At 40.8% G+C, this 21,946-nt stretch overlaps 1 protein-coding gene across 1 annotated transcript; it reads right to left on the reverse strand.

The window, feature by feature from the left end:
• Positions 1-7,568: 7,568 nt before the first annotated feature.
• six2a (SIX homeobox 2a) lies at positions 7,569-10,925 on the reverse strand. Its single transcript, XM_084376216.1, has 2 exons — positions 10,046-10,925; positions 7,569-8,565 (listed from the first exon to the last, which is right to left on the reverse strand). The coding sequence occupies exons 1-2, from the start codon at positions 10,603-10,605 to the stop codon at positions 8,259-8,261; spliced, it is 867 nt and encodes a 288-aa protein (XP_084232342.1). The 5' UTR covers positions 10,606-10,925; the 3' UTR covers positions 7,569-8,258.
• Positions 10,926-21,946: the final 11,021 nt, after the last annotated feature.

Raw genomic sequence — 21,946 nt, forward strand, 5'->3', positions numbered from 1 at the left:
TAATCAAAGTTATAAGCACTCATGAATATTCATAATACGTTTTAGCAATAATTATTACTCATTATGATGCCAGTGTCCATAATGCTTTAAAAACAATCATATAATTCATTATAGTTTGCCTCTACTTGTTAGCAATCATAAATATTCAGAGTGGTTTATAACTATGATGAACCATATTATTTGCTGGTCACTCATACAATCATTTAATAACACATATCAATGCATTATAATGTGGTTATAAGTTACTGTAAGTGGCCAATGGGTGGTTTTAGTAAAGTAATGAAATCCCTGTGTTACAGGCAGATGTTACACATTACAAGCTGGTTATAAGACACTATAAGTGGTCATTATTTGCTTTAAGTAGAGCAAAAAAAAAGTCAGTGCACAAAATGCTGTAACATGTATTTTTTTTAACAGGCGCTAACATACATTATGCTAATGTTTATAATTTATTGTATACATTGGTTTGATAATGTGTTATGATTATTGTTATACAGAATTATGAATATTCATGAGAGCTTGTGACTATAATAATACTGCGCTATGGGTGCATTATAATGGTTCTAATGTGTTATAATGCATTATAGACATGGGCTTTTTAGTGCATTATAAAATTGATTATAATGTGTTTCAACTGAGGATTTTAATACTCTACGATCCATGTAAAATAATGAGTGACCAGCGATTATGAAGTATCAACACTTGACCTCATCATCAAATGCTTTATAATAATTGTAATACAGCATTCTGAATGTTAATGATTGCTGCTAAGTATAGGAACACTATAATGCATTCTATGTTTATAATGTATAATAGCCATTGGCGTAATAATGAGTTATGGTTATTGCTATCACATGATAGCACTTATAATGCACCTATAGGGCTGTATAATCAGAGTTAAAGTATACTACAACACTATAACACATTGGCGTCATAATGAGTTATGAATATTTCTATGAAGCACTATGAATATGTATGAGTGCCTTTAACTTTGATAACACGGTGCTATTATTTTATTATACGGCACTATTGGTGCATTATAAAGCATTATAAGTATGATTATACAGCTCTACAGGTGCATTAGACTGTCTTATTATAAGTATGTTCTTAATGTGTTTTAAGGCATTATAGACATGTAGGCTACTTCATAGAAAGTGCTACCACATAATTAATTTACGTTTTCACATGTGAATTATATGCGATCAGATGTGATTGGAAACGTGTAAACAATTCTTCAAAGGAGAAGTTTTACTTGTTGCACATTAATAATCACTTATCGCTCTTGACAACTTTATTATAGTGTGTTATAACCATTGATGACAGTGTTTGTATTCTGCTAACATACGGTAAATAAGTGGACTTGATGTTTCCACTGTTGTACTGTTTAAAATTAAATGTGTGTGACTGAAACTAAACAGGTTAAACGTTTCACTGCAGATGTTTGATATCTTTCTCCTCATCTCAGGGCTCGGGACTGGGCTGCAGAGATGGAAGTCAGGACTCGGTCTGCCAGCTGACCTCTCACTCGAGCACAGGGCGCCCGCAGTGTGCGTATGTGTTTGTGAGAGTGTGTGTTTTGTAACAGTACGCGTCCAGCACACAGGGAGTGCATTAATGCTCGTACTCCCCTGGCCATCTCTCTCTCTCTCTCTCTCTTTCCTGACCGTAACTCTACACCGTGCACCCCCCCACCGACCCCCTCCTCCTCCTCCTCACTCCCCAAGCCCCCTGCTGTTTTATCCTGTTTTATGGGACACACCTGACACACCTAAAATGCATAATGGCTGAGGAGAGGCTGAAATCAGTGTGCTCATCAATAATCACACTCCTGTGTTTGACCTCAAAAGTGCTGTAAAACTGAAGAGAAACAACAAAAAAAGAGGTTTTACATGAAAGTGAAATGTCAGTGGTACAATTTTGCAAATAGGCGCTTTTTATTTGCAGTACTTGATTTGTCATAGGCTGATAATTTAAAGGCCAAATGTGTAGAAATCAATCAGTTTGAAGCATTTTGTTTGTCTCAGCTGATCATGATTGGAAATACGCTCTACACTGCTTTGGTTATGAAGATTGCTGATGTAAACAAACATTGTTTCAAATTTTGCTGCTGCCGGGGAAACTCTCATCAACATTCAGATTGCCTTTAATATTTACATTTTACTCCCAGGTTGGACGAGGCACTATAAGGACGAGGATGTTTGTAATACAAACCATATTCTACATAGTTATACTACTAATAAACCTTGATTTCATCCTTCTGTCTCTCTGGGTGTTCCTCGTAGCTCTTGGCCTGGACATGTGCACCATTTCATGTCTTCACGTGTGCCCGAAAAACACTGGCTCTGTGCTGCCTGTCAGTATTACTGAATCAGCCAAGAGCAGACTGTCTGTGGACCATTTATATTTGAATCCGCGTTATATTTAGAACTCCTTCGGCTCAGCAGGCGTTTTTCCACCATACATTGAGGATTTATTTCATGCAAGAACCACAACGAAGCTATTTAGAATTATTTTCATGAGATAAATCAGCCACATTTAAAAAGAAATGCTATGACACTGATACCAAAATGAATTTATGTTAGGGTTATTACATAGCTTAATGTAGATGCATTATGTTTCACACTTTAATATCACAACTTACTTCTAAGAATTATCGAGGTAGATTTTGTGTTTTTTGGGGGGTTATATCTTTTAGAGCAAGACGTTTACTGTCTACTGTCTTACATTATCCAGTCATGTTTTTTAGATTATCAAAGAGGAATTTCAGCTCATGTCATGTTATTCCCATTCAACAGGAAGAAGCTTCGTCTGTGGTGGTGAACGGTCTGCTGTTACAAGCAGGGAGAAGAAAGAGTTTGCCTTTCTCACTAACTAAAGTCGACATACAGTTCAGCACAGATGCAGTAAAAGTGGATCCAATTGAACACTGCCTGATAAGATTGCATGTTTTAAATGTAATATCTCAGGCTTTCGTTTTAAAAAAACAATCCAGTACATCTCTTAACGTGTTGCCACAGTTTGAAATGATTTAACGGTGGTCATGTTGCAACCAGTTGATGTTCCTCTCTGTCGTCTGACTCAAACAGTTTCCACTTTGCAGACGCAGTATATCAGTAATGTAGATCCCAGCTGTCTCGCTCCCTTGTTAGTACAAGCGAAAATCTCTCTAAGCAACAAGTGGCATGAATCATTAACTTTTCACACCCAGTGTCTTAATTTGTTTCAGAAATATTCGTACTGCGCTGTCATCCTCACACATTCATCCTTTATTTTCTTTGTTTTTTTTACCATTATCTGGGACAACCAGAGCTCTGTCATTTTCACATTTGTCTGCTAAATTATTAAGAGCAGCGAATTCATCTTTAAACTGGGACAGTAGTTTGACAAACCGTCCATGACCCTGTGAATCCCTTCTAGCTTTGAGGCTGCTGCTATAAAAGTTTGACCTCTGACCTCCCTGAAGGGGGTCTAAGTGAAAAGAGAATTTCCCCAGTGGGACTAATAACGTGTCACATTAGAACTATCATCACCGAACCTGACGTTTCCACGCAGCGTCTCAACATCACTCAACAAAAAAGACTGAGATTTAATGAGTACGTGGTACTTAGTGTACTGTGCTGAATACCTTCTATCTTTGTCATTTGTGTGCTTTGAGCAAACAGAGGGATGACATGTTCACGCACTCAACTAAGACTATTTTTTAAACTCAAAATATCTCTTAAAATAGTTTTGAATAACGGCAGCTTAGTGACACACCGAAAACAATGTTTTTCTTCTGACTTGGCCAAAAAGGGTTTTTACTGAACAACAGTAACTCAGAATGCCATTTAAGCCCCGATCAATTATGATCCTCTGCTGTTCTTTACAATTATTGCTTTATCAATCTCCCCTGCATCATTATCATTATGTATTTATGGATGATGACAGATAAAAAAAAAAAAAACTCCTTAATGAGGGCAGAGTCCTGAAACTGTTTCCTGCTCTACAAAAATAGATTTAAAAGTCAAATTAAATCTTACAATTTCTCAGAATTGCAAAGTTAAACCCCCATAAAAAAGAGCATTTTTATACCAATCTACATTTAGAAATTGTTGGATTTTAATGAGCTAGCCCCACTTAAAAGATCCTTACATGATTAATTATCAACACTATATGACAATATCTTCTTACCTTTTTATTATATTGTTTTTTTTCTTTACTATTATTATTGTTCATTGTTATATTGAACTGTCCTTTGGCTGCGGTGACGCACACATGTCCCCGTTTGCGGGGCTAATAAAGGGATTCTGATTCTGAATATAATATAAGCTTATTGTTTTCATGCGACTTTACTGTTTTTCAACCTGATTTTATTTCCATATTAATTAATTAGATATCCAGACCTGACAGCTCCAAATAATTGCCGATAAAAATAACAACAGAAGAGGGAAAAAAAGAAGAAAACTGCTGTGAGTGACAGGTCCGTAATTTAAATTATTAGCACATTAAAATAAACTGATAAACCTTCAAATCAAATGTCATCTGTTTGATGTAACACGAAAATTGGCTGCATGTCTTTGGCTGCCATTTCATGAGATAGAAATAAATATAAAAAAATAATGTGATTTAGCTGCACGGTGCAAATAAAAAAAGCTGAGTGGGGCAAAATACAAAGCGTCGCAGCTGCTACAGTCTGCAGCCCCAGCCACAGCATCTGCGCTTAATATAAAGCCATAAATCGATCTGACGATTAAATAACGATCAAATCTCCATTATTCAGTCAAGCAGCACGAAAAACGGTGTGTGTAAAAGGGCATTTTGCGCTAATAAATGGACGGTGATGTAATTATGATGACAATAATTTGTTTACCCGGGCTTATCGCTCATGGAGCAAAAACAGATCTCAGGTCAGAACAACTGTGGCTGCTTAATATCCTATAAAAGTGAATGGATGTGATCTTTACAAGGCCAGGACTGCACATTCTCTCCTGATTGTTTTTTTTGTGATTTTTCTTCCCGAGGCAAAGTGGCAAGTTAACTCTCCACAAGTCTGTTTGCCTCAAGTTTCTGAACACTTAACATTTAATCTCCGCAACATCCTCATGAATTGCGGTGACCTGACGGGCAGATGTTGGGAGGAAAAGCCACGACTAGTTCACACCTGTCTGTTTACGCAGATTCCTCCGCTGCCATTGTTCCCATGAGCCATCTTGGCAGAGTCAAATCAGCGTTTATAACCAGCGCGCCTTGTTAGGACTTTTCTTCAATGCAGGCGGATTTTCCTTACATCTTCTGCCCGAGAAACGTTTAATAGCCTCCCCTCCCCTCCCCGGGCACACATGGCGCACTCACGGTGCCAGTTCAAGTTCACGTTTCAAGCCTTATGGGAAACAAGAGAGAGTGAAAGTGCGAGGAGACGAAAATCACAACTCTTTGTGGGGTTACAGGGTTGGTTTGGGGAGAGACCAACTATTCCGTGTTTTGTCTCCTCGCAAGCCACTATTACAGGCTTGTTTTGAGTGGAGCCATATGCACTGAAGTCCTCGTTAATTATAAACTGTGGGCTTTTGAGGTGCATGCGTAATTGACCTCCGTGCGCCAGGAGTTGTGCCCAGCAAGGTGTGAGCGATCCTTCGCATTTACAGACAGCTCACACACCCTTGGTGTACACTGTTCATATTTACAATCCCATTAGAGGCGCCGGATAGTTTACCAGCGCACCATAATATCCATTCGCTGTTGTTTCACGTATTAAAGGAAAATAAATCCACACCAGCCAATCAATACGCCGTAAACCTTCAGCCACATTATGCATATTTGCTATTATGTATACCTGCTATTTACAGGTTGTAAACATTGCATTTTCAAGGAGATGTCAGGACATTTTCCAGCTCTGTTTACGGACAATACGTCGAGACAATGTGCAATCCCAGTTGGCATTTGCGCAAATTTGGTGTAAAGGGACAAAATGTCTAAATATGGCACGATAATACACCATTATATTATTATTGTGAAATTAACACTCTATTATACTAATGTAGTGACCACACTGCACTGAACCTGCAGCCTGAAAAGAGCTGAAGCTTCTAAATAAAATTTGAAATTCAGAAAATATGTTGTTTCATTTTTAATCTGTGCGTAAAGTTCGGGCAGCTAACTCTGTGTGTGTGTGTGTGTGTGTGTGTGTGTGTGGTGGTGGTGGTGGGGGTGTTGTTGAAGGTGTTGCACGGCTGAAGCTGTTCAAACAAAGTGTCTTCTTTCAGCGCCCGTTTCCAGTTCTGTGTTGTTGTATTTCTTCTCCCTCCGCCGAACACTACGGCACTTTTGTTCTCCTCAGCCGAGCGCGGAAAGATAAGGTGTCATCACTTGAACATCAAGGTCCCCCCTCAGTTGGAAAAGCTCGTATAAATTTCGGCCCAGCTCTGCCTGTAATGGCCACATGTCTCTCTCGACTTGTGTTGTTTTTGCAAAGCACCGGATTAAGTGTCGGTTTCTTTCTTTTTTTTTTTTTTTTGTCATTTTAACATCGGCAATGGAAGTTTGGGTGAACCTTGACCTCGAGTCGGCGAACTTCACTTAAAAAACGGCTAAATTAAATTCAGACATGGTAAAACCCTTACTTATCTAACAGATAAATGCACTTATTCTAAATTATGTCCCCTAGATTTAAAAGGCCTTATCTTCGGCGTACGTTATATTTCCTCCTTCCACACATTTCCAAACTTTGTAGCTTCTTTAAACCCAGTTCTTGCATTTCCTTTCAAAAAGCCAAGGACACAAGCCTGGGAAAGAATGACTGGTGGAGAATGGGGAGAGAAACAGACTTCCCTTGCAGCATTTATGATTAGATGGTAGATAATCCCGGGATATCGACCCGTGCACGCCGGCAGGCTGCCCACACATAAAGAACAATATCCCCTTTCTTGGAGCAGGGCATATGTGTCAGAGGCTAAGAGCTCTTGATTTTAGGTAATGCTATCTGATTATACATTTCCCCAACGTTATTAAGAAACTGGTGGTTCAGCGCACATTGGAAAGAACATTGGGAAGTTTTGAACCAGGCTCACCACCGCCAGCCTGGTCGTTTAGATACACACTTTAAGGGAATTAGACGTATTTAAAACAAAAACAAATCCTCAATTAAAAGTGTCAGGAAATAATTAAACCCACACACACTTCCCAGTAAACACACCTCCTCTGAGGACGAGACATTCGCCTGCAGCTGTTTGAGAATATTCGCTGTCTTGAAATATTTTTGAAGCGTCACACTCTGAAGACAGATAACGAGGATGTGAAACAAACTGGTGCTCTAAAAACAATAAGAAAAGGGAATCATCCAGAATTTAATCCATGTATTTCTTTCTCTTTTATTGTAAAGGGTATATGAAACTATAGGTGAATCGTTTTATGTTTCATCAGTTTATCGCAAAGTTTACATGCAGTCTCTTCTCCAAATGAAAATGCAAATAATAATAATAATAATAATAATAATAATAATAATATCAAGAGATTAAGATATTTAATCTTATCACGGCTCTTATAAGACACTTGAGAATATCATACCCCATCTTTTCCCCCAACCCCCCCTCAGAAAAAAAAAAAAAAAAAGCTTATGGCTCTCTTGGAAAACCTTTTGTAAACAGAAAGGCGATGGGGTACCTTTAACTCTGTGGAGTCTGTTGTATCTAACCCCCTAAAATAACAACGGTAATAGTAACAAGAATTAAGACATTTTATTGTTATTGTTTTCAACAATATAACATGTTACGTTATTACATTCTGGTAAAATACTTTTTTATCCTTTTCTTTTCTTTTCTTTTTTTTTTTTTTTCTTTTTTTATACCTAAAACGACCTACATCCGCTCCACATTGTGTCTGCACCACCACTGCAACAAGTCACATAATCTTTGGAATCACATTTTCCTTAAAATATGCCAATAAGGTGAGAGCTGCTCGAGTCTGTTCCGATCTTTTTCTTAAGTGCTCTTCCTCGACTCTCGTTTTCTAGGAAAATCCGAGAAACAAGCTGGAGTTTAATTTGTGGATGAGTGGAGGTTTTGCGCCCAGTGGCAGATTTTCTTTTTCTCACGTGTTGAATATGAGACTAAATGATCTGTTACGGTGGCTGTTTTCGCAGTGTCCCAGTCTGTCTGCAAGTGCTTGAAGCTTGTCTCACGCCACCATGTACATTACTTTTCCAAAAAAAAAGAAAGAAAGAAAAAATGAAAGAAAGTAAAATAAGAATCGTTGCTCTCTGTCTGTGCCACTTTTTTTTTTTTTTAAGAGCCAAGGTCCACTAGATTAGAAGACATAGGGTTCAGTATGGTGTCATGGTGCAATGAGTGGTGGTGGTGCACCGAGTCTGCACCGCTCGGTACCGGGATGGCGCTGGGTCCCGGCGGGGGCGCGAGGCCGTGCAGGGACTGTAAACCGGTGTTCGAGCCGAGGAGCAGAGCCGGGCTGTGGGACGTGTGATCCGGTGTTCCCGAGGGGGTTTTATCGTCGTCCGAGCTCCCCAATAGAGATTTATTTCCATTCATGGAAGAAGTCAATGGGTTGTGACTATTGCTGTTCTCGTTGTTTTCTCTGCGGATTGAAAACAGAATCACACGTCAGTGAGGTGTGGGCACAGATTTTTTGCAACACCAAGAAAAAAATGTAAGAAATTGTGAAGTGCATATTTTTTTTTAAAAACTAGCTACAGTCGTTATTACACAGAAGAGCAAATGTGAGACTTGAATATGTGTGAATAAATATTTTCAACGTTGTAAAAAACAACAAAAATCATCATCCTGAGAAGCACACGTAGGCCCACACACACACACACACACACACACACGCACACACACTGCTACTGTGTGCATATTAATTAAGCTGCGCCATATTTACACCAGCCCCAACAAGCGTAATTACGATTTAAATGATCAAACGCTCACTTTAATGATTTATTAATGCGCCAATCAGGAGTGCACCCATGCGCACGCGTGCCACGATGAAAACAATAACTAAGTCTTTGACAGAATTGGAGACTATTGCTCAATTCACTGCAGCAGAGCACAGAGGTACGTGCCTGTAGAGGTGAACACACTCAAGACAACAAATCCATTTGACTATCTAACCTGCATTAAGTGTGTGTTGGTAACCAGAGTGACCTGCGCACAAGTCCTCGGCCTGTGCCACGTCCGAATAAATGACAGCTGTAATTATTGCTAAACGTGCTGCTGTATGCTGCATGGTATAGTTCGTGTGCTTGCAGTGTGCGACTGAGGCTTTTCTCAGTGGGAAGACATGATTTACGTGTAGCTTTCAGCCCGAATTAGTGGCCAGAGGGTGAAAGAGGACACCAACCGGGCGAACACCTGACAGCAACACGTCTCCTTAAACCTCTCTGTACCCCTGCCTGTGTGTGTGTGTGTGTGTGAGTGTGTGTGTATAATTTCCCAACTTTGAAAACTACAAACTACTCTTAATGAAATGTCAACCTGGCTGATATGAAGGCTGCACAGCCCGCCACATCACTTACACCGCAGAACAACTTTAAAACGTGTTCTGAGATGTTTTCTCATCATTCCAGTATCTGGAGGTTAAAAAAAAACAAACTCTCAACCTAATGTGGAAGTTCATGTTATAGTAGTAAGTGTGATGAAAGCATGAAAATAGGTTAAATGCAACCTTTACAACTTTGTAATTTACCTGACAACAAGCCTTTCATTTTCTGTCTTTCAACTTTTACGCACGGCCTGCACGATTATCGCATACATACACACAACAGTGCGGGTAAAAGCGAGCTACTAAACAAGTAGGAAAAAGTTCCTGCTTCTAGTATATTTATGCGCCGAGACACACAGAGATGCGAGAAGTGATTTGTTAACAAGTGGTAAAATATTAATATTTGTTCAGTGCAACAGATTGCCAGATGTAGGTCAGCATTAGACGCACAGAGGGAACATCGACTGTTTGTGCTTGTGTTAAATACCCATTCTGTCTATTTCTGCTTGGCGTCATATCCATTAAAAACACACAAGATTCACCAACTCTGAGATGCGTTTTAAATTCTTTATCCTACCTTTCCTTCGCCTCCGCTGCTCGGTCTCGCTGCCGTCGGTTTTTGAACCAGTTGCTGACCTGCGTGGTGGTGAGTCCCGTGGCCTCGGCCAGCTCTCTTTTCTCCCGCGGGGATGGGTACGGATTGTGGGTGTACCACTCCCGCAGAACGCTCCTGCTCTTCTCTTTGAAGCAGTAGCTCGTCTCCTCTCCGTCCCAGATGGAGCGGGGCAAGGGGAACTTTCTCCGGACGCGGTACTTCCCCACGGCGCCGAGCGGGCGGCCTCTCAGCTTCTCCGCCTCGATGTAGTGCGCTTTGAGCCACAGCTGCTGCAGCTTCGGGTGGTTGTGCGGCGAGAACTGGTGGCTCTCCAGGATCTTGTAGAGCTCTCGGAAGTTCCCGCGGTGGAAGGCGACCACGGCTTTCGCTTTGAGGACGCTCTCGTTTTTGTGAAGGTGCTCGCACGCCGGGAGGGACCAGAGGAAGCGCCCCAGCCGCTCGATGTTCCCCCCTTGTTGGAGGACTTCGCACACACACGCCACTTGTTCCTGCGTAAAACCAAACGTCGGAAGCATGGACATGGCGACAACGTAAATCAATACAGATTATATTGTGCCTTTACTTCCACGTCTCTCCACTCAGTCTCACATCAAATCAAAACGCATTAAGTCCATAAGCGACAAAAGGTCCCAAAAAGAGCCGCGTAAAACTTCAAACAGCCCAAGGTGAAGTAATATCCAACTGCGTATTGAGGAATAAACTCAAGTCCATTCAGCCATGCAAAACCCCGGGCGACAAATCCTCATAAAGTTGGTGAGAAAGAGAGAAAGTTGCTGCTCCTACTACCGTCCTCCTCCACCTTTTCTATGCCGTTTCAACATAACCTACTCCGGGAGACCGGGCTCGCTGGCTCGTTTTAATAATATTATTCTAAGCTGGCAAGACAAGCGATTATATGAACTCTGATTGGTCGGTTATCTGACCCGGGGATGGTGAGGATAAGACAATAGCCTTAGTCAAATTATTTGCCATGGTTACGCTGTCACTCAAAGTAACCTGATATGCTTTGAGGTGGCTCCCTGGCAAAGTCAACCCGATTGTTCCCTCCACGACGAGCCCGCCTACCAACAGAAATATCGCTCAGATTTTTCTTCTAAAACACTTTTTTTTTCTTTCCCCTCACTTTGACAGACACCTCGGGCAGCCAAAGAGCACAGAGCTGGCTGTTGTGGGGGGGGAGTGTGTGTGGAGAAGGAGAGCCGCGCTGGTCCCGCAGCTGGGGGAAGGATGGCGCCAGAGCGCACAGAGCCTGCTGAAGTATGTCTTCATGCCTCAAGCGGCGCTCACAAATCAATCAAGACTTTCACAACGCCTGGATCTTTAAAGTTAGTCGCTTCATCATTATATACAAGTGTAATGACTGCCAACCGACAACACATGTAGCGTTTAATGAAAAGTTTCCAAAAAAAGTACTCGGTCTGCTCATGACGGTTACCGCGAATCAACAAAAATAACATAAATATAAATACAAACAAATTAGATTAATGCTGTCAGAGAGGGCAGCGATTTATATGTTAAAGCTGTAAAAGCTGTAACTGTTATTTTGTAAATAATAACGTTTGTAAAGTAGGTTTAAAGTCGGTAAAAGTAGGCAATAGAGTGTCAAAAAGCGAGATATGTTGCAAATAATTTCAAAATAAAAAGGGAAACTTTTGAAAAAGTTAGATTTAGAAAGCAGTTTATCAAAAAATATGCCATAACTTTGCACGTTTAAAGCCTGCGCGCTTTCCCAAAGGAGTTTAAAGTGCGTCTCTTAAATCAAGTGATTTCTTAATCTAATCTGGTATAGAATCCACGTCTGTATGATCCCTCGAGGATTATTATATTTCCGAGGGAAGTAGATATTTCGCCTCAGAATATGTCATAACAAGCTTTAATATTCAATGCATGTGATAAGAGAGGTGGTGATGGATGAACGGGTGTGTGAATGAGAGGTGAGGCAGTGACGGCGGGAGCGCACAGAGTGACAGGCAGCGTCAAGGTGTGCAGCCGGTCGAACGGTGAGATGAAGTGCTCGAGTGTGCTGCTGCAGAGTTTCTTGGACGGGGAGCGGAGGAGGAGAGGAGAGAGCGGAGGAGACAAACGGCATCAACCACCACCACCAGCAGCAGCAGCAGCAGCAGCAGCAGCGGTGAGACAAAACTTTCTGTTTGCATTCAAGTCATCCGGCTGACGAGGTTTGGGGGACGATGGAAGTCAGAGATCATCAAAAATCACATGCAGGAGCAGGAGATAAGATTTGAGGAGCTGCTCTGAGTAATTATTTCAGTGTGAGGGGTTGAGATAAAGCGATGCGGAGAGGATGGATGTTGGGGGTCAGCGAGGAGGTTTTGTGATTCGCTGAGGAGAAATAACTTGTCGAAGTTGATGAGTTTTCGCAGCAACACGATGAGCGTCACATGGTGTGCTGTGGTGATGTCAGGTATACGGCCACGGCGCGTTATTGACTGTTGGACCAAAGATTGACCAGTTGGTAGATTTCTATCGCCTCACCATGGGACCTCTTCATTAGAGATACGATTGTCAGCTACACCCACACTCAGTATCACATCACTCGGCAGTGCTGCCTCAAACCACACACACGCACACACACACACACACACACACACACACACACACACACACACACACACACACACACACGCACTGTCTCTACATAAACACACACACATCGCTGCTGCTGTCTCCTGCGGTAGACATGTTTCAGCAGCTTTTACCTCATAACTCAATATCACCTGTGGACCACAAAAAAGCCCCACTTCCTCCCACAAAGGCAGGCAGTGCGCGAAACATTAAAAGTTAAAACAATAAATGAAATAAAATAATTATCATATTACTATTTTAAATATTTAACAAGCGAAATTTGATACGTGCAGAACTCCATTTAAATTTTTCAAAATAAAAGTTTCAAATGAAAAAACAGCAGCATGTTTCATGTCTAAACAAGAAGCTGCATAAAATCTCAGAGGTGAAAAAATATAATTTAGTCATCGGCTTTTGTTTCAGACCAATTCATCAATATTTTCCCCGCTGCGCAGGCCCATTAGGATGAGCTATTTCCTCCACGTCTCGGCCGTTTAAAAGGAATTATTAGTGTAATTACGAAGTAAGTTTATCACCAGAGAAGAGGAGTCCCGTAAGAGGAGCCTGATCCCTGTTTCCGTGTTTTGTTCTCCCTGTGTTTAATAAATTGACTTGGGTTTCGCCTGAAGCGCGGTTCAGAGAGTATGACGGCATTAAGCTGACTGATGGTAATCGTCAGGGGACCGCGGGGCTCGCCTGAAATGGATAGTGAGAAAAACAAAAAGGGATATTTTAACCTCACACAGCTCATGCAAGAAAAAAAAAAACCAGAATTCAACTGAGAATACAACGTTTTATTCACACATAAAATTAAAAAAGTAAAGATGAGATGATACTAGTCACAGTAAAACAATAAATACAACGTCATATTTCATAATATAACTGTGCAAACATGTCATTAAATCACCTCCTGCGTGTGTTTTAATTATTTTTTGATTCACGACTCATGAAAATCGGAGAAAGAGAGCGAGACCCGATGAGTGGAAAATATGAGCGTCTGTAAACACAGTCTGACAGCAGCTCATATATTAAAAACGATTTCACTTACAAGAAAAAAAACACACACAAAAAAAACTTATCATCTCCATCCATCTAACACACACAAACCTAAACGCCTCGTAAGTGAGCCCAAAACACACACAGGAGCCTCTCCCACTGCTGAGAGAGGCTCTGCAATCACACGCACAGTGCGCTCACAGTATTTTCCAGTCAGGTTGTGCATCGTCTAATTTTTTATGTTTCACATCAAAGGCAATTCATGACGGACTGAAAACACTCCTCAGCAAAAAAAAATAAAAATAACATGTTGCTGTAGTTTATTCTCCACCTTTAACCGTCGCCTCCCTGCAGACTGATACGTGTCTCTGCTGTCAGCAGTGGTTACGCGGAGGCCTGAGAGCCTCCCTCGCTGACTCTGTCCTCAGTCATTTGGATTATTTTTGGGGGATGATGGGCGCACATGCAACCAAAATAGGGTCCCAGAGGAGCTCCAGATGGGCACCATAAACGGGTCTCATTAGACTGCATAAGATGGTATTCTGATAAAATGATACACTGCATGAGCATTGGATGTTTAGATCAGGTGGTCATCTATTTATTGCTTTGTGGCAGTATCTAGTTTTGCTTACAGAAGCATAAATGGGATTCTTGGAGGTCAAATCTTCTCAAACTGGGACTTTTTTTGGCGTCTTTGACATGAAAAAAGTTGGAGATTAAACACCTGCTCTCTCTGTCTTTGTCGCTCCCAGATAAGGCTGTCATATCTAAATAAATATTAGCTTTGTGTTGAAAAGCGATCATGCGGTTTTAGGTATAAGGGGAATCAATATGAGGTCAGAGTGGATAATTACGGCAGGAAAAACATTGCGTAACGGTGCATCAAAACCATGTGCGTGACATCCACAACTTCAACACCACGTCAGTCAAACTATGGCAATATGTAAAACACCAGCGCATCGCAGTCAGCCCTTTTCATTTGTTGGTGAACATCTCGAGCTATTTTCAGGACAAATATAACACATTGGGCTTTTAAAAAGTGATGGGAACAAAATCTGCCAATTAAAAAAAGAAGTGAGGACATGCCCACAGTGTCTCCAGTATAAATGACACCTATGTTTATGAATCCAGACTGCATCCGATTAGGGATTAAGAGGACATCAGAACAAACAGAAGACTGAAGCAAGCAATTAAAATGAATATAAACACGAAGCATCCTCCTTTCATCGGAGCTGCTCGTGGCTGTGCGCACCGGCCGGTGTCAGGGCGCACCGGGGTCCCGTGTCTGGCCCCTGACAGTGTTTGTAAACCACTTGTTTCCACGGATCAGTTTGATCAGAGGGCTCCGGCTCTGAAACGGTAATTATTACGGCCGCTGATGAATGGAGATCGCGTTTCCTCTAATAGCCAACCCCTTATTTTCACAACCTCCCACCGCTCACCTCGGCCGCTCTCCACCACGACCCGCACTAATTGAGCTGATTATTGCAAGATGTGTGTTTTTTCTTCTTCCGTGTGTGTGTTGCAAAGCTTACGTGTTGGGGTGGGGGTGCGTATGTATGTATATGGAAGGGGACGTGGCTTTTATTCTGTAAGACACGCACTGACCTGAGACAAGCGCAACAAGGGGTTGATGAGTAACATTCTTTCGGACAGACATCCAAACGTGCAGAGAGAGAGGAATTATTAAAGCCAGAGCCTGTGCGTCTATACCGGTTAAAGGGATATGAATGAGGGCCTATCCAATAATTGGTTGTTTACATCTATCTTGTTACCCCAGAGGCCAGGGCTATCCTACAGAGCAGGGAGGAGATTTCACTAAACCGCACAGGCAAGCAGCAGGGAGAGGAGGGGCAGAGGTGTGTGTGTGTGTGTGTGTGTGTGTGTGTGTGTGTGTGTGTGTGTGTGTGTGTGTTGGCTCTGACCGGTCGACAGGTTCATCAGATTGGACGGTTTACATTTCAGGCCCACTCTGGTACACACAGGCCTGCACAAAACGCAGCAATTTCACAGGCTGTTAAAAGGTGAACCAAGCATCACCTCCAGTTGATGATCATCACAGCAGCATGAGCACAATCAGGTAGAAAAGGCAATCAGGTCAATCTATGACACAACTTTTTCACTAGCAGTTGACACATACGCCTAGGATCAGCCTATATGAATTTAGCATGGAAGTTTGAGACAGTTTAAAAATCATCTCGAATCAAGATTTAGTCTGTCAATATTAGTTTTTTCCTGATTTTAGATTGTGTATTTCTTTAAATGCCCAGCAAGACATACAGTGTAAACAAATAATATTACTCTGTGACACTGTGACTATTCAAAAATAAACTCTTTTCTTGTGCAGTGGGACCTAATAAAAACCCCCAAAAATGTGATGCATTAATGCTAAAAATAAGTATTAATCACAAGACCTGTCAAATCACCAGATGAAATACCTGGACACTGATGAGATACTCAAAAGTACAGCAGATATATCAGTTAGTGGATATTATCAGCCGATACTTGGCCGATCACAGATATCTCGGTATTGGCATATATGCTGTCCATTATGCACCGATATTAAAATCTTTATTTTTAGAGATTATAATGCAGAAAAGGATGGCTGGGCTACATTAGATTTATCGGACGATATACATATACTTCTGAATTTTCTACCTATAGGTATCGCCATCGGCCCCAAAGATTGTGCATCGGTCAGGCTCCGATCAAAAGGCTATTAGGGTTGCAGCGATATAATGGTGTCAAGGTATATGGCAGTAAGAAAATTCAGGGTTACACCGTGTACATTTGCTTATCTGCAGTATTGGATTCTATATTATTGTTGTTAAAAATCAATATACTTCAAGTTGATATCAAATTTCATTTCCGTCAGGAAATAACATTTTGTGCAATTGTAATAAAGTCTTTGATCAACCAAGAAAAAAACTTTCTGTTTTCATAGCTTTTAAGGATAAGCTGACCCAGAAAGGAAAATTCAGTGATGATGAGATTCATTTTTAGGTGAAATTATCCTTTAAAGGTCATGTAACTCATGATAATGACAACTAGAATGGCACTCAGATACTGACACCTAAAAACGTTTTCATCAAGATCCATACATTATTCCCTGAAAAGGAAGAAAAATGCCCTTTCTTGCAATGTTAAAGCAAGTTAGAAAATATTGTTGGATCCATCCTGAACGTCAGCAAAAGTTATTGGCATCTATTCTGGTCCGAGACCTGTCCTACCTCCAAGTTTTGTGGAAATCCATTTAGTGGTTTTTGTGTAATCCTGCTGACAAACCAACCAACCAACCAACCAACCAACTAACTTAAAAAGAAACACAACCTCCTTAACGCTACAGTCTCTTGCTGTTGCACCCCTAAAGGCTATATAGTAGCTACAGAAATACAAACTGATGTATCAGTCATAAACTGGCAGGTAAGCTGTTTTCAGCAAATAAAAAAGCTCACTAAAATCCATTTTGGTTCATTTCCATTCAACATAATTGCATATTGAACGTGTTCTGGAATGAAGAGAACAAATTAAAAGCCCTGCAATTAAGCACAGGCTTTGCACTTATGCAGTTACATCTATTACACACTGGCAAAAGCGCTTTAACCAACCAACCAACACCCCACTGCCCACCACCACCTCCACCACCATCACTGCGCTGCTGTGGAACAAACTTACTCCCAAATTGCAGCTGGCCTGAGCACCAGAGCAAACAGCAACAAGTGTCTGTTTTTCTAAAAGGCTGGTCATTGGAGCTGATGAGTAGCAGTGTGTGTGTGAGTGTGTGTGTGTGTGTGAGAGAGAGAGAGAGAGAGAGAGAGTGAGCGTGCCGCTTGCTGCTGAGGTTAATTTATTCGATCAATCACTCCATTTGATTCCTGTTTATTTTCAGGAGTCGCACGGTCATTTCAGCCTCACACTGAGCCCTTTATGCGCTGCCAAGGCGTTTCCCCTCGACCAGTAAGAACGTATAGCATGCGTTCGTTCGGCTATAATTTGGAGAGGAGAAGGGTTCCAGCACTTCTCAGATATTTCATGGTTCCTAACCTTTATGGTGAAATCCCCTCAGACCTGTCTCTCGTCAAACCTGCAGTGTGCGGACATGCAGGTATATGAGCTTCACACATACACTGATTTATGTCAACGCTGTGGGCTTGTTTTAAATGACTGCAAACACACTCCAGTGTGGAATTATGGATTATCGTCTGCAATTTGGCAACTGGTGCACAGGGCCAAGTATGCAGCCTTTCTATTCATGCATTTTCTCCTGTACAGGCTTATAGGAAACCACCATGGGACCAATATGTAGGATTAGATAATCAAAGACAGAAGTCTGGTACATATAATTGGATCATGATAACCAATTGCTTCTGATCATATAACGTTTGGAATAGCAAATAAATGCCTCTTTTGGCCAGAAACATGAGGAAAGACTTTACCCCACCCATAAAATAAATAAAAAGAGGACTCCACCATGATACCACAATGTTATTTCAGTGTGAATAAGGCCAGAGCTGGGATGAGAACTTATTTTGGAAACTAGTTTTACTAAAACAGCGAGGGAGGGATACAAAACAACAACATGTCAACCCACAGAGAGCTCTGCAGTTACCATTTTACAGTATCTCCGCTTGTTAAATGGCTTACTCTCAGAAAACGCGGCTCAGATGGCCAGAGCTCTATTTCATTCAAAAAAAAGAAAGTGTGATTCTTAAATTAAGTATTCTCTTTAAATCAAACCAGGGGACTTTGGTTTCCTGTGTGAATCTTATAGATCGTGCGGTATAGTATTCCTTTACAGCGCTCTACTTATAGCAAAAGTCTGCAGCATCGCTTAATGTTTCTCCCTCATGCAACATTCTTCCTTTTTACAGTGCTGGAACTCGTATGTCAGGAAAGAATTTATTAAAAGCGACCCGCAGTAATTAGCAATGTGCTAATGCTTGAATTTGTATCCATTCCTGTATGCAGGGTTTTTACAACACTTGGTGGTTTCACTTGAAACACAGGCTTGACCCGGTGTCACTGGCCATATGGGCAGTAAATAGTTCCATGATAGAGTCAGCGGTTTCAGTGATACCGTACCGGGGAGAAACGTCTTATTATATATCATACTACATGGTGTTTTTATGGCATAAAGATGATTGACAATGAAGTGTTGGTGAAGTGATTGGTGCTTTGTTTTATGGTGACCTGATTCATTGGTTTGAACAGTTTTATTTTTTTTTTGAGCCTCAGTGTGCGTGTGGGTTGAAAACAGCTGCACAAGTTGCTTTATCTTTTAACATATGTGTTCCCACAACATATAACATTATGGTATTAGGTGTAGAGTTTGATAATTATATAATTTGCTTGCATTTGTATAAACTAGCTTAGCTATGCTATCACTAAAGATTCAACCCTACAAGATACCATCGATATTGGTTTTAATTGATAGTTTAAGTGTTGAAATAAATGCTGTGATGCTATCAAGAAAGAGACTACAGCCATGCTAGCAGCTCTTTAACACTGTAGTTAGGCACAGAGGTGTTTTGAACTAAAAGCTAATACTAGCATGGCAGCAACCTCACAATGCTAACATGCTGATGTTAAGCAGGTTTATTGTTAGCCATATTATCAATATCAATTTAGTAAGCATTTGTCAATTAGCACTCAACAGCAGATGCTGATGGGTATTTCATCAGTTTTATGGGTATTTGGTGATAAATCAAAGTATCGGACACATTTAAATTGTGACCTGATGGTGGTGCTAGAGGAGAAGTCAGGATGATCATCAGAGTCATAAGGATTTATCCTCTGGGCATCATGAATGTACAAAATGTCAAAATACTGGTGGTCCCTGGGAAAAAGTCATAGAATCACCAAATTATTTAGGATTCATCCACTGGGGATCATGAATATCAGTACAAACTTTGGTGCCAGTCCATCTCGTAGATGTTCAGATCTTTCACAGAATAAGTAAAACATTTGAAGACCTTGTGGTGCTTAAGGACGAGACAAGAGGGTCACCAAAGTCATTGGGATTCATCCTCTGCATGGGCAACGTGAATGTACCAAATTTCAGGGCGATACATCTAAAGACCCAAAATGTTGCTGGTGGGGCTTCGGAAAAAGTCAGAGAATAGATCCAATTCATTAGGATTCAGCCACTGGGGATCATGAATATCAGTACAAAATTGGTGCCAATCCATCTTGTCGATGTTGAGATATTTCACGGAATAAGCTAAGTTAGAAGTACGTGTAGTTCAAGTCAAGAGGATGACCAAGGTCGTTAGGATTTATCTACTGGATAACATGAAAGTCCCAAAATCCCATATATGTTTCTCTAAAAAACAAAAATGTCAACACGCTGTTGCTTGAGAAAAAGTCAGAGAATGACTGATTTCATTAGGATTCATCCACTGGGGATCAGGAATGTCTGTACAATCCACACTGACCAACAATGCCATGTCTAAAGTGATGCCGCCAGTGTGGCTAGTAATAAGAATGAAAACATGCCCATGAAAAGACAGATTCCCTCAGGCAGCTGATTCTTCTTTCCATAGAACACAAGTCATTCTGTTTGGGGACTGATTCATGCTGTCATCACAGCACAGACTGCCACAAAAAGAAGAAGGGTCTTTACAGTACAACTCTGACTTTTCCTTTCACAGTTTTCTCTAAGTTGTATAAGTTATTCAAGCTCTGCACACCCCATTTCCACTCTGAAGCCTCCAAGAAATCCCATTAATGATGTGTCTACTTTCATCGTCTAAATGACTTCTCTCTCATTAAACCAAACCATCCATCAAACTTTTCGCTGTATTCTCCTCACTGTTAGGCAAAATACGAGAAACTGTTGAAGATGAGGGCGAGTGTTTGCATTGTAAACAGAAGTGTGGCACGGCGCGTCGCTCATTTGTTTTTATATGGAAGAATTGTATTTCATGATTGCTTTTTAATTCCGCCTGCAGGGTATATTAAACGCCTGCAAACCTCTGAACACTTTGTCCAGGAAACTAACAATTATAGTCAATCTGAGCATATGGCAACCACAGCCATGTGAGAGAAAAGATGGGGCTTAGGCTGACGAACTGCCTTATGCATCATTACACTTTACTCAGATTTAGTTTCTCCATATATTGTTGCTGTTCATGCCAGTGACTGTTAAACATTTCTCTTCAATCCAGAGATCACAACTTAGTATCTGTTATTTACAGCAATATTTTGACTTATACAACTATAAAGTAAGTGCATATCTGTAAACTGTTACTGCACTTAGTGGTGTTCTGTAAGCCTGATCTCACAAGAAAATTATATACATGTACTTTATATATATACTGTAAAATATGATGATCAGAGCAGCTGTTTTAAAGTAAGCATAAACTTACTTAAAATGTCCCGTCTTACATTTATTCTGCTGTTCCTGGATCAAACCCTCTTTAACTTCTTTACCTTCTTTGGCTTCTTTAAATCCTTCATCCTTTAACACTGCTTGCCAAAGCTATTATAGCCTGTCATTATTTTGCGATTTTAGAAAGCCCTCGGTCTAACACTACTAAATTACGTTCGTGTTCTGTTATAGATATAGGATAATAGGAGCCTATTGTTTTTCCTGTAATTGTTTCATCCATTCATCCATATGTGATCTTGTCACTTAAATTAGGATCACGATGGCAATTGAGACAGCAGAGCAGCCCAGTTAGCCTTCTCATTTTCATCTTTCTCCACCTTGGAGGATATCAAAGTAATCTCAGGCTCGAAGGAGAAAGTAGTTCCTCTATCACAACCATGTCTCCTAAAATACATTCAAATATATATTATTATAACACATGGAATACATCAACAAAACAGTAACTCTCAACATTTTTCATTTGCTTACCCAACTACATCTGATCATGGCTACTCAAAAAACAGTTAGTTAAGGTTTGGTGAAAATTGCTGTCTTGGTTCGAAATTAAACAAGTTAACACTGACTTGAAGCACAAGACAGGATGCGATGACTTTAACATGTAACCAAACCTGCAATCTTTCTCTAATTTTAAGCTCCTGTTAGCAAGATAGCTGATTTTCAAGTCTCATTCCCAACTCATCAAATACTGATGCTTTCAGATGGTGCACCATCTGTCACAAAGTATTTGACGAGCCGGGAGACTCAAAGCGTCAGTATTTGATGAGCGGGGAATGAGACTTGAAAATTAACTATCTTACGAACAGGAGCTTTAAGCATTTTAGTAGCCTTAATCAAACACCATATGAGACATGAGCCTCGGTCTCTGGTGTCAAAGTTTTGTGTTTTGAAGATGA

Source organism: Pagrus pagrus (assembly GCF_965226575.1).
Source record: "Pagrus pagrus genome assembly, chromosome: 15".
Lineage (NCBI taxonomy): Eukaryota > Metazoa > Chordata > Actinopteri > Spariformes > Sparidae > Pagrus > Pagrus pagrus.

Bases quoted from the DNA above. Each gene is read 5' to 3' on its own strand.
- six2a (XM_084376216.1), bottom strand. From the start codon at position 10,605: ATGTCCATGCTTCCGACGTTTGGTTTTACGCAGGAACAAGTGGCGTGT. The intron at 8,566-10,045 runs GTAGGATAAAGA...TTCAATCCGCAG, and splicing joins GCAGCGGAGGCGAAGGAAAG to AGAAAACAACGAGAACAGCA.